The sequence below is a fragment of the Camelina sativa genome, chromosome 14 (assembly GCF_030686135.1).
Source record: "Camelina sativa cultivar CO46 ecotype springtype chromosome 14, ASM3068613v1".
In the NCBI taxonomy this organism is placed as follows: Eukaryota; Viridiplantae; Streptophyta; class Magnoliopsida; order Brassicales; family Brassicaceae; genus Camelina; species Camelina sativa.
Genome location: NC_141893.1, coordinates 33,519,265 through 33,531,886, shown reverse-complemented (window position 1 = coordinate 33,531,886; position 12,622 = coordinate 33,519,265). Strand labels below are relative to the sequence as shown.

Below are 12,622 nucleotides of genomic sequence, written 5' to 3'. Positions count from 1 at the left end.
ACGATTGTCTCTGGAAGAGGATCAGACAACAAAGCTTTCCAACGGGGAAGTAGGGGTTAGAGGATGATTCTGAGCGATCTGGATTGATTGAGATAAGCACCACCAAAGGACTAAAAATGAGCAAGACAAGTAACAACAACGGAAAGAGAACGAGGGACCCGACGCCGGCAAGCCGGAGCTTCGCCGGCGTCGGAGCAGAAATCGCTTTGGAGCTTCTCGATATTTGTGCCTGAGAGAGAGAAAAAAAAATCTGATCTGATATATGTATAATTACATTAGAGTCTTTAAGCCCCAAATTTTTGTATCTTCTCTATTTATGATTTCAATAGAATTTTAAAGAGTTTAAATGTTTTGTAAAATATGTTGATTTTAGATTAAGATTTTGTTAAACTCTGTTAAAATTTATACTGTTATTAATTTGGATTTGTAAAAAGTCATTTAAAATCTTAACAAATTTGGGTTATTGGATTCAGACTTATATAAAGTTAAAAAAAGTTTTTTGTTATTTAGTTAAAACAAAAGACTCTTAATGAAATCAATTCTTATGTTATTGGTTCATGATTTTATACATTTTCTTCACAAAATAAGTGGGGGTTATTGGTTTGAGATTTGAATAGAGTTTTAAAGATTTTAAATGTTATGTAAAATCTGTTGTTATTAGATATACATTTAAAATCTGTTGTTATTAGATCAAGATTTTGTTAAACTCTGTTAAAGTTTAGTGTTATTAGTTTGTTATTTGTAAAAAATCATTTAAAATCTTAACAAATTTGGATTATTAGATTCAGTCTTTTATAAAGTCATTAAAAGTTTTGTGTTATTCAATTAAAACAAAAGAATCTATGATTGTTAATGAGTTCAATTATTATGTTATTATTATTTATTTTTTTGGGCTCAACTTCAACTATTATGAGTTCAATTATTATGTTATTGGTTCATGATTTTAGACAATTTTTTTTACAAAATAAAGTCATGGAAAGTATCACAAAAATACATGGATTGTTTAGAGGACTCTACAAGATTTTAGAAAACTAATCAACAAAACTCTCTATCAATCTTTAACAATCTTTCACTTATTCATTTTTAATGATTTTGTTGAACTCTTCAAAAATCTTCATAAATTATAATCCAATATCAAGTCATGCAAAGTATCAAAAAAATACAGAGATTATTTGGACTACTTTACAAGATTTTAAAAAATTAATCAGCAAAACTACATCATACTCTCTAGCAATCCTTAAAAGTCTTCAAAATACTTTATTAATTAGAATCCAATAACACCTCTTTCTTTTTTGTTTTGTTTTATAAAAACTTATAATAAAAAAAGACAAATTTTATCTAAAAAGACTTTAAAGACTCTAAAAAGACCTTTTTGTGTCTAACAAAGAAAATAAGACATGACAGGTTTTTAAACAAAAACTAAAATAAATTGGCTTCTACTCAAAAACTGAGTCATTAAACTCTAAACAAAACTTAAGAGTTTTTCCAGAAAAAGAATCCACACTTAAATTTCTACTGAAAAATTTGGGGATCTCAATCAATGATCTGTTTCTTGTTATTACTTCATTAACCCGTTGAAGAAGTCATTGTCATATCCCACATCGATAAACCCTAATCCCAGAAGGATACGGAAGCATAAAGCCTGAAGTTTCTGCATGAACCTTGGAGCGAATCCTGCACCAAACCAAAAACAGAATCTTAGAAAAGCGTTTGCGTTTGTCAAAACATTCTTCGCCAGAACACAAACGTGGGTCCAAAATTTTGTTTACCTTTTTCTCCCAGGGTTTCTTGTTCTCTAAGCAATGGTGAAGCTACATCATCCGCGAACGCCAAACCCCTCTGAGAGTTCGGTTTGAGTGATCGATCCAAACCCAATTGCGGTAAGAGCTGTTTCAGATCCCGTTCACGTTCTAACAGCGAGACCGAGGCTGGTGAATCTCGCTCCAAATCCGCTCTGTTGTTGACTCCAAACCATTCATTGTCTATGTGTTGGCTAAAACCATCGTTTTCTAAAGTTGGAGGACAGAGAGACTCGTTATCATCTTCATCACTAGGATTTGGGAATCTGGACAAAATCTGATCCTCTTCTTCGGAAGAACAGAGACACTGCAGCTCAAACAGATTTTTAAGCATCGGTGTAGGTTTAACCACTGTCGTCTCACCTCCGTTAGACTCTCCTATATCTTCCAGTTTTTCCAAGAACTCATTTCCAGTGATCTTCTCCGTTGTAAAACTCTGTGTTGATGACTTATCCAACAATATGTCTAGTTGTTCAGGGCAAGGAGTCCTGGGAAGTTGAGACTTGTCAAGCCAACTGTTAATCCTAGAAAACTCTCTTCCACCCATCTTCTGCCTCACATCTTTCTCCAAGTTACCAATCCTGGAACGGGGTTTTGTCCCAGATCCAGTCCCCATCTGCAGTACTTTTGGCTTGTGCTCAGACACAACCAACTTAATGTCACACTCAGATATATCCTGACTATACACTGTTGCATCATCTGCTGTATTTTGACGCATTACCCAAGTCGATTTCGAAACGCTCCTGTCTGATGAGTCACAGGCAGACCCAAATCCGCTCTTACTCAGAGGAAGACACACAGATTCAGCTCGGACAGATACCATCGAGTCCCTTCTCGACTTGAGGCCTGAACCATTAGGGATTTCGCTAAAATCTGCTCCTGATAATCTTCTGTTGCTATTAGCTGTTGGTCTCATGAAGCTAGGAAAAACATCTGAAGCACGTCTTGATTTGTTCTTTCGTTTCTTTGGAGTCACTAGGATCTCTTCTCTAATCACATCCTCTTCTTCTTCTTCTTCTTCAATAACATGAGGCTTACCAGAGAATTTCTCTAGTGTCTGGTTTAGATTTCTCATCTCCCTTAATGCTATCTCACGCTCTTGTTCGATCTTTTCCATATTCTTCTGCAGGGTCATCATCAGAGCCTCTTTTTTCACTTGTTCTTCCTACACGTACGTCAAAAAGAATCTTTAACCCATCAGAAAGTGTGTACCTCATTAAAGTAAGTTGATGACTTTATGCTAGTTATTAATTCAGTTACCGTTGATTCATCCTGCCCTAAATGGATGTTCTTTGCCCTTGTTGCGAAGTTTAAAGAACATATTGTTTCACACAGATCATCTTCTTTAGGGCTGATATGAACCATCATCAACGTCTTTGAGTCTTGCCCTGAATAATCAAGAACTTCATTTTTATAAAAGAGAAACATCTTTTCAGTGAAAACCAAGATAGTTTTGGAAGATCTTACTTACCGAGAGAGTCTTTCAGAACCTGTGTGAGCTTGCTGTTCCTGAAACACAGAAAGAAACTCAAAAGTTTCAGAATTTGAGACCTCAAAGGTTACAAAAAAGAAGAAGATATGTTTACCTGTAAGGAATGTGAGAATTCTTATGTTGAAGAGAGTTGATTACATCTCCAAGAGCAGATAAAGAGAGATTAATGGCTTTGCCTTCATCAAAACGACGACCAATGGCTTTTGTTTTCAACACACGCTCACTTCCTCCAAGATCCACTAGCCAAATCTTGTTTGTTTCACGCCGTCTCTCAGGAGCTCCATGACAAGTGATGGATACACGGATCATACTGTTTCATTGGTTTTCCCATCCATATATGAGAGATCAAATAACATTATGTAATAGCAAAAAAAGAGATCAAAATTTTCACTTCTTACCAGTGAGATCTGCTGGAAACAGAGTTAGAGTTTGTGGAGGCAGTAGCTCTGTTCCGACAACCTGCTTTGTATAACTTGAAGACTTCATTAAAGTCATTCACTTTTATATTCACCAAGTTCTCAATCTCTATCTCTCCCTTTCCATCAGTATGAATCGAAAGGCTGTAACACACAACGAAAAAAAAAACTCATTGAGATATATATAGTCTGATCCTTTCAGCGGAGACCTATCTCTGGCAGAGATTCTCTGCATATGTTATGAGTATTATTACCTTGGAGGTATTGGAGAAATGGGTTTATTTGCTTGAGAAAGAAGCAAGTCTTTAAGATTCCCCATGTAGATCTCAAGCATGCTAAAGGTGATCTCAAACCTATGATTACTTTCCTCGACTTGTTTGAACAATCCCTTGATTGCTCGTGGAACAATACCTGGAGAGTTCGGAAGACCCTCCTACAAAAATGATTCATCCATATTTGATATATCGACTTAGAAGAAACAACAATGGAATCACTGAGATGTTTTGATTGATCTTTCTTACCATTGTGTAAGTCTTTCCAGTACCGGTTTGCCCGTATGCGAAAATGCAAGCGTTGTAGCCATCAATAACCGATTTGATTACAGGTTCGATCTCCAAGAAAACATCATCTGCAAAATTTTGAATACATATCAAGAACACTTTCATGTATGCATGATCTAAATAGGAAACTGAAATATGAAACGACTTCGTAACGCAAAATTCTCAAACGAGATCACAGCCAAGGCTACCTTGGGATGAATCAGGTTGGAAAACTCTGTCGAAGTTGTAGGTCTTTCTCTTGGTTTCTGTTAACTTGATGATCACATTTCTTGTGTCCGAAGCAACTGGTGGTTTCCGTTTGTCGGAGGCTCCTAAGGGTTTGACTCGACAAAACACACGAATGTTCCCTGACAAAATTTTCCAATCGATAAGAATATTACACTATCAAATTGGAATATACAGTTGAAAAATCATAGTGTTTTAATGCATTAGACTAACCTTTAAGGTCCAAGAACTCATCAAGAATCTGTCTTCTCCGTTTGTTCTGATCATTCACATGAACTGTCAGTGCAGAGAGTTGATCTGCAACCAATATATAACAGAAGAAACAGAGCAAAAGAACCTTAAAGTTACATAGCATATAAATAAATAAGGAATAAAAATATTAACAAAAAAATCATCTGAATAAACATAGATTCTCATGTTTAATTATATATTAATATAGTAAATTCTAGCCTGACATATGTAAATCTCTGTTGACTACTGCTATATTTTAAGTGTTAAACCCCAAAAAAAATATAAATAAAACCGCTCCAAAAAACAGTAACAGAAGCAGACTTGTTCATAAAAGACAAGAGCAACATACAGTAGCAAACAATTTCAATCCCATGAGCTGACTACATAAAAACCGAACAGCCGTTGGATGACTGACACGTAATTCAATACAGTACGAGAGCAGCTGATCCAACGGTTGATATGATTTGCATGTAGTAGGTAATCTCTCCTCCAAAGGTTTTTAATTTCTTACAAGAAGACAATAATTTTTTTATACAGAACGAAATAAGAAAAAAAAATTATGAACAAAGTTCCAAAGAAACACAAAAATCTCAGAAATAAAAAAAAAGAGAGGAATCCGAAGGTAGTGTTGTTGTACCTCTAATGCTCTGTAATTCCGCAGAGGAAACAGAGTCATCGTCATCTTCTTTTTTCTTTGGCGTCGAAGAAATCTCAGAAGAAGAAGGAACATTGTTGACGATGTTGCATACAGATTTAACCCAAGCTGAATTCAGACGAGATTTCAAACCGAGCAACGAATGAATTGTATCCGGCAGATTACGAACCGGTTTCGATCTTGTTCTCTCCATTTCTTTTCTCTGTTAACCAAATCTTGAATCTTTGGTGTTAGAAAAACAGAGGAATCGGATTGTGATTTCACTGAACCTTTGCCGAGAAAAGTGAAAGGAGAAAGAGAGAGGGATTTAGTGAAATTGGAGTCAGAGCTCATCAATAGTAAAAGTTAGAGATTAGTTTTTTTTTGTGAAGATGATGAGAAAAAAAAAAAAAAAACTGAAGAGAATGTTCTTCAAGATCAAAGTCTCTCTGCAGGGTGTGCCCATTTACATGTAAGATGTGCCCATTTACATGTAAGATGTAGAGAGAGAGAGCCTTTAAATACAAAAATATGATTTGTCTTGAAGAAGAGATAATTGTAGCTGCTTTTTAACACTTGTCACTGGTCAATATCACCAAATGGAAATATAATTACATATAACTAAACTATTATTAGCATAATAATAATTACTATTCCCCATTTTTATACTAAAACAATATTGAGAATAAAATCATACTTGTAAAGTGTTCATATGATTATTATTTTTTTTTTCATATATATAACCAAATCAGGTTTAACGGCTGTGGATGAGTTCATCCAAACTACCAATATTTTGTTATTTACAGTTTTGTATTTTATTTATTTCTTAAATAATTTACTTAGAGCTAAATTTAGAGTTTTTGCTTTAATCCATATATTAAAAACTTTAACTTTTAGTCTTGATATCAATAAATTTATCAAATGGAAAATGATAAAAAGTAGTGATTTGTTTGACCAAAAAAAAAACAAGTAGTGATTTTATATTATTTACTATTTTATATTTTACTATATAAAAGATATCTATTAATGACGAATACCGACTAATAGTCTGTATTATAATCTATAAAAATTATTATTCAAAAGGAAATGTATGTTACTAATTACGATACCAAATATTTTTCTGTATTATAGTCTACAAAATTTATTATAAAGAAAGAAATGTATGTTTTTAATAAAATACTGATTATTAGACATTATTATAATTTACATAAATTATTATAAGAACAAAATATATGCTGTCAAAAATATGATTTTTGATTCAATTCAATGAAAGAGAAAAAAAGAAAAGTGAAAGACACAAACATATTTATGTTCTAATTGTCTAATTATCAATAATATGATTTTTTTTTTAAAAGTTCAAAAAAAAAAAAGGGATTGGACTATAGCGGTTGTACCTATGTAAACTGAAATGTAAGCATTTAAAAAGACATGAATTGGATTTCTGCTATAACTAGAAGGGTGAATTTTTAAAAAAGTTGATTTCGGTTTTGATATATGAGTCTAAGCATGAAATATCAAGATTAACACAAATAAAAATAGTTTGAACAATGAATATAATTGACATTAACATGTAGCATGATGATTTGTATTAGTTTTGTTGTTTCGTCACTATCTGCATTTAAACGCACATACTGAATTAATGTTGTTAGAAGAAAAATCAACCAAATATAATATACCCTAACAAAGGTAATGGAGTTATATTGGTCTGAAGACAACGTCTATCAGGTGATGGTTGTAAACTCGAAAATGAGAGGGGAAAAAAAACGAAATTGGTCCGAAGAGAATCTGTTTCCTAGATTTTTAGATTAAATTTTCCTTTAGTTTTGTTGGCACATACAAAAGAATCAATCAAATGTAACACTCGTGACAAAACTCCCATGTGACAACAACATGAAGCATAACACTTCATGATGATAATAATACATTGTCTTATACTTTTTAAAGCATAATTATAAATTACGAGTTAGCATGTTCTCTGTTTTTGGAATTTCGCTTCCAAATTTACATTGCAATTTTCTTGATAGTTATTTTAACATGCAAGAGTATAATTTGGAAAATTTTAAGATCAATCTTTTTTTTGAATCATTTCCATCCAAAACGTAAATAACACTAACGGTTAGAAAAATGTTTTTGACTTATTAGTTAGAGAAAATAATGTAAATGTTATTGTTAGATTCAAATATAAATGTTTACAAAAAAAAAAAACAAATATAAATAACATTGTGCTACGTACTATAAAAATGCCTTCACAATCAAAATGAGTTTTTTTTTTCGTAATCAAAATGATATCACAACATGTTTTTCAAAGAAATAAATACTTTCCACATCGTCAAAAAAAAAAAAAAAAAATACTTTCCAGCTTAAATTGTATAAATGCAATGAAGAGTTCACCTGTCATGATGGATCCATCAACGGATAACGCAATCTCACTTGCTATCGTCTATGGTTAGAGTAAAAGTCTCTTCAATGTCTCTTTCTTACAATCTATCAAAATTTCATTACCAAAAAGAGAGAGAGAGAGATTAAAAAAAAGAGAGAGAGAGAAATGCAAAATAAAGAAAGTAATGCTATAACAATATTATCATGTTTTGGAGAAATACGCCTACATAGACCAATAGATGAACAGAAGATTTGTTATTTTTTCCCAATATAGGTTGACCCAAACATCTATGTGACTTAGTACTGTCAAATAATTTTTATTTCCAATGAATATTTGAACATTGAATAGTGTTACTTTCCATAAATATACATATATATTCGAAAAATACATTTTGTAACATCTTTATACAAGTTATTTATTCTCTCGATTGATTATCTTAACATTGAAAAATCTAAGAACACATTTTTATACCAGAAATTAAGCATCTCCGATAAACTAATAGTTTTAGAATCTAGGTGTATATATTTGATCTTCAGTAGGGGAACAAGTATATGTTTTTTTTGGTTTGTATAACCGACCAAAGTACCATAGTGAAATTTGTAGAAGAAAAATTTCTCTTCAAACAGACCTTTGAATTCAAATTCAGCAGGGCTTGCCAAAAACTTTCTGATTGGCTTAATTAGGTTTAAGTTATTAGATGTTTTGTTTCGAAATCAGTTTTATATTCTATCAGTTATTAAATGTTTTTTTTTCCTTGAATGATTTTCCATACATAGAGAAAACTAATCAGTGAACGAGAATTCATCACCAGAATCTCATCGGTCAAGACATCCTTATACAGTCCAAAATTTGCGAGCATGTATGCCTTCCATAATGAGAAACCTCCGTCGCATCTTTCTACTGCGATGCATGTGTTCAACACTGCATGCACATTGCACCAACATATAGTTAGGAGCGCAATTTTTCTGAAATTTATTTTTGAAAATTCAGTTCCAACACATATGACGCTGATATTACTTGTTAAAGTTGGGAACATCCACAACAATCTTATAAGTTTAAACTCAAAATCTCGATTAATCAGGAACACTTAAATCGAAAAGCAGAAAAGAAGATAAGAAGAAAAAAAAGTCATGTATTATAGTTTGTTTTATCAAGCTAAATCATAATTTGCGTGTCTTTTGGATGGTATAACATTTTACACATTTGATGCAAGTAGATCATAAACATAACAATGCATGCCAAGACTTCTACAAGTTTGGTCCATCCATTTGAAGGATTTACGCCTCATTTTGGTTCTTCTACAACGATATAATATTCCCTCCGTTTCAAAATATAAGATGTTTTAGCCAAAGCATGCATAATAACAAATGTTAACTTTTAAAAAGTTTAACTAATCAGAAACAAGACTGCATAAAATAAATAATAAAAAAAATATAAAATTAGTCTAAATGTTGCCTCAAAAATTAAAAACATCTTATATTATGAAACAAGCAAAAACCTCTAAAACATCATATATTATGAGACGGAAAGAGTATATTGTAGTATATATTCAGGATTAATCCTCTCTCAAGAACTCAGAAGATCACGCTCCCAGAACTCACTTATTTAGGAACTTGGTTTGATTTATTTCAGGACTAATCCACTCTTGTATTCTCCCTTTTAGGTGTATCTCATTATAGGAGGCACCGTGTATTTCAGTTCAAAATAAATGGAACAAGGTATGTCTTTTGAAAAAAAAAAAAAAACTGTAGTATATATTCACTATTTTACAAGATCAAGTATCTCAACCACAAAAAAAAAACAACTCTCTCATGCCGTCATGCGACTCTTCATTCGTTAGCTTTTACAACAACAAGAACACATCTATTAAAACTATTAACTGAATATAAGATTTGCTACAACCAAACATTGAACAGACCCGGCTCAACTGTCCTTTGAATAAAATCAGTCTCTACATGTTTCGGTCCAATAACGAATTACTTTGTTAACATGATGAGTTCAAGATTAATATGTGACCACATTTGATTAATTATAACAAGCATGGGAAACAAGATAGGTAAGAAGCTAATTTGAGGCACATATATGTGCATACATCCAAAAAGTGTTGTTATGTTGTTTCACTGCCTGGGATTGTTGGTGAGGAAGAGTGATGGATGATGGGTCGCAACTCGCAAGACATAATGGGTCTTCGTTATTAAGACGCTGCAACAATAAATACATTTTTTGTGGGGCTCATTATAATTTGCATATTGGGGTTTTTGATGTATATGCCTGATTCAATGACCAAAAAAAAAACAGTAATGGTAAAAGTAAAAAAACATGATGGGAGAAGGTCTAAAAACACCAGTAGACAAAAAAATCTGGTAAAACTCTCGGTCGTCTTCAACGTTCTCAATTATTAGAAGTACTATAAACCTTTTCGATAAATACAAAACACAAATAAGTGAATAGAGAAAATAATACAAAAAGGAGATTTTTATCACATGCACACACATATATTCAAGTAATGTAACAATCCACATTTGGAAACCTTCACAAAATGCAAAAATCAGCACAAGAAGGCAAAGATAAGAGAGAGGCGTGATTGCTCAAGTCTTGCGTTTTAAGAATCTTGAGGAGTCTCAAATCTAGTCGGCGTGTCGATGCCCGCCATACAACAAAGTCCACTTATCAAGATGAGAAGAAAAACGATTCCCTGAAAAAAAAGAAACAGTCCTTATCAAAGACAATATATATATATAAGGAATCACAAGCTGCAAGCTAGCGAAATTAAGCTTTAAAGGCTGATGATGACTTTACCACTAAGATACCCTCCAAGAGTGATGACTTAAATTTGCAGAGTTCATCACAGGTTGTAGTAGCATTAACTGTGGCGTTTCCTGTTGCGGTTTCAGCCAAAAACCTTTGGAGAGTTTGGTATGAAGTGTACCAATAAGGATCAGAAACATAAAGAGCTGCGTATTTAGTTCCAGATTGCTCCACTGAGCTAACAATCTCAGAGATGATTTCACCTGCAGCAGTGGTTCAAAGCAAACTTAGTTAACTTAGAACTTTAGTATTTTAATGCTACACTTCTTTTGTAACCATGATCTGTCCACTTACGGTCTGAATGTGACTGGTCAGATTGACTTGATGATTCAGATCCCTCAGAGCAGAGCACAACCAAGTCGGTTTCTCCTTCTTTTCTCATTTCTTTTCTAGCAACCAAATGATCCTGTCGTTTATTTAAAAGAAACATTAGAAGGTTCAAGAGAAAGAGTGGGTAAATAGGAATGTGAAATATCATTGACCAATGCATTCCCGGATTAAAGAAAGCATAAACGGATTTACTTTGAAAGCCTGCACGTTCGATAGCCTCTGAATTGTTCCATCTTCAACAAAACACGAATCTGAGAACACGATATTGCTGACTCCTACATTGTGAGTACAAGCTTCTTTAAGCCCTGAAAGCAACAAGTTTTCCATCCTTTCCTCCTCTGGTGCAGCAATATACGGAAATGCCAATGAGAAATTGGAAGCTGTATACAGATTCTGATAAAACAACAAAGAATTGAATGTTAAATATCGTGCAGACAAAAGAACGTCAATATGCAACACACCCATGATTCCACAATATAAGTAAAACTACCTTACCTTCAAAGTGTTAACAAGGGCAGGATCCGAGTTCCGACGTGAAGAAACATCCGAAGACCGTAACTGTAAACGAAAGAGAGTACTAAGCAAAGAAGCAGTAAAAAATCACAGCAGGCAATGTTTAGGACATGTAAATATTAGAAAGAACGATGCTTTGAGCACAAAGTTTCTTAAACATATCCGAAAATAGAAAATCAACAAACTCAAAGCCTAAATACTAATCTAAACCAAAGAAAAAGTTCTTGTATTTGTTAAAGCTCATACAGAGTAGCCAGTTCATAGATACAGAAACTCTTACCTCTCTGCCAATGAACACAAGTGCGACATCAACAACAGGTTGCTGAAGCTTTTCCTCTGAGCACTAAACCAAAGGAGAAATATATATGAGAGTGAGAAAACTATATCGTTGACAAATGGAGAATCGAAAGCATTTCGCTTGAGGACTACTAAAGACGAACATACCAAAAAGTTAGACCAGCCTCCTCGAGTGAAAACAGAATCTACTAGATCTTTTGCAGAAATGACCTGATAATTTACATCCATTTCACCATTGTCAGACCTGCAAAAATTCACCAAATGTGGACATCCTCCGTATCAGCCGATTAATATAACACCTCGAAATCTAAGTCCCAAATCGAGAAATTTGAAATCTTACAAGAAAAATCCGAACACAAATCGGAGAAACACATTCAAAAGCAATTATAAAGTTGGTAAATTTACACATGTAACCATCGAAAGCGATAAAGACAAGGATCAAACAGAGAGAGAGGGGCCTAACTGGAGATGCGGAGACCAGAGGAAAGCAGGAACGGTAGAAGGAGGAGAAGCCAATCCAAAATCGACGAGAGCTACTACTAATAACGTCACTTGAATCATTCGCATCCTCATCATCATCTTCAGAGTTGTGGGGGGGGGGGGGGGGGGGATCAAACAACAACACAAAAAGCGCCGAACAAAAAAAGAAATTTAAACAACTGGTCAACCGCAGCAAACCTAGAAATTCGAGATTTCAATCGAAAACGCAAAACCAACTCTCTCCAAGAAGAAACTAACAACAAAACAGATTCATCACCTCCGATCTTCTTCTCAAATCTCTGGTCACGAAGACGGCCAAAACTGGAGCAGAGGTAAACACGACGCCGTTTAACGATTAAATTACCCGACAAATTAAATCTGGTTGAAGCGAGGAGAACCGGTCTGCATTTAACGGTCGGTTTCTAATTGATAACCCAAAATCTGAAATTGGTTTAGC

General features: G+C 33.7%; 2 protein-coding genes and 1 long non-coding RNA gene across 4 annotated transcripts; 1 reads left to right on the top strand and 2 right to left on the bottom strand.

Moving 5' to 3' along the window:
• Positions 1-1,332: 1,332 nt before the first annotated feature.
• Positions 1,333-6,067, bottom strand: LOC104742996 (kinesin-like protein KIN-14T). Its single transcript, XM_010464108.3, has 11 exons — positions 5,361-6,067; positions 4,706-4,789; positions 4,456-4,614; positions 4,229-4,335; positions 3,962-4,140; positions 3,690-3,851; positions 3,386-3,601; positions 3,271-3,308; positions 3,060-3,187; positions 1,770-2,964; positions 1,333-1,674 (listed from the first exon to the last, which is right to left on the bottom strand). The coding sequence occupies exons 1-11, from the start codon at positions 5,569-5,571 to the stop codon at positions 1,559-1,561; spliced, it is 2,595 nt and encodes an 864-aa protein (XP_010462410.2). The 5' UTR covers positions 5,572-6,067; the 3' UTR covers positions 1,333-1,558.
• On the top strand, positions 2,884-3,813 carry LOC147928974 (uncharacterized). The gene is made up of 2 exons (XR_015579865.1): positions 2,884-3,020; positions 3,135-3,813. It is a non-coding gene; the product is annotated as an uncharacterized LOC147928974 (long non-coding RNA).
• A 4,031-nt stretch (positions 6,068-10,098) lies between the features above and the next one.
• Positions 10,099-12,553, bottom strand: LOC104742995 (uncharacterized). 2 transcript variants are annotated; one of them, XM_010464106.2, is made up of 9 exons: positions 12,443-12,553; positions 12,149-12,264; positions 11,833-11,929; positions 11,669-11,731; positions 11,371-11,433; positions 11,068-11,268; positions 10,840-10,951; positions 10,537-10,748; positions 10,099-10,432 (listed from the first exon to the last, which is right to left on the bottom strand). In XM_010464106.2, the coding sequence occupies exons 2-9, from the start codon at positions 12,262-12,264 to the stop codon at positions 10,340-10,342; spliced, it is 957 nt and encodes a 318-aa protein (XP_010462408.2). In that variant the 5' UTR covers positions 12,443-12,553; the 3' UTR covers positions 10,099-10,339. The 2 variants fall into 2 exon arrangements, with proteins under 2 accessions (XP_010462408.2, XP_010462409.2); XM_010464107.3 differs by having other exon boundaries at positions 12,364-12,545.
• Positions 12,554-12,622: the final 69 nt, after the last annotated feature.

Excerpts from the sequence above, each read along its gene's own strand:
- LOC104742996 (XM_010464108.3), bottom strand. The coding sequence starts at position 5,571 with ATGGAGAGAACAAGATCGAAACCGGTTCGTAATCTGCCGGATACAATT. Across the intron at positions 4,790-5,360 it reads GGAATTACAGAGCATTAGAG|ATCAACTCTCTGCACTGACA; the intron begins GTACAACAACAC and ends TATTGGTTGCAG. Across the intron at positions 2,965-3,059 it reads TAGGGCAGGATGAATCAACG|GAAGAACAAGTGAAAAAAGA; the intron begins GTAACTGAATTA and ends ACGTACGTGTAG.
- LOC104742995 (XM_010464106.2), bottom strand. The coding sequence starts at position 12,264 with ATGATGATGAGGATGCGAATGATTCAAGTGACGTTATTAGTAGTAGCT. Across the intron at positions 11,434-11,668 it reads TTGTGTTCATTGGCAGAGAG|TTACGGTCTTCGGATGTTTC; the intron begins GTAAGAGTTTCT and ends TTTCGTTTACAG. Across the intron at positions 10,749-10,839 it reads TGACCAGTCACATTCAGACC|GTGAAATCATCTCTGAGATT; the intron begins GTAAGTGGACAG and ends CCACTGCTGCAG.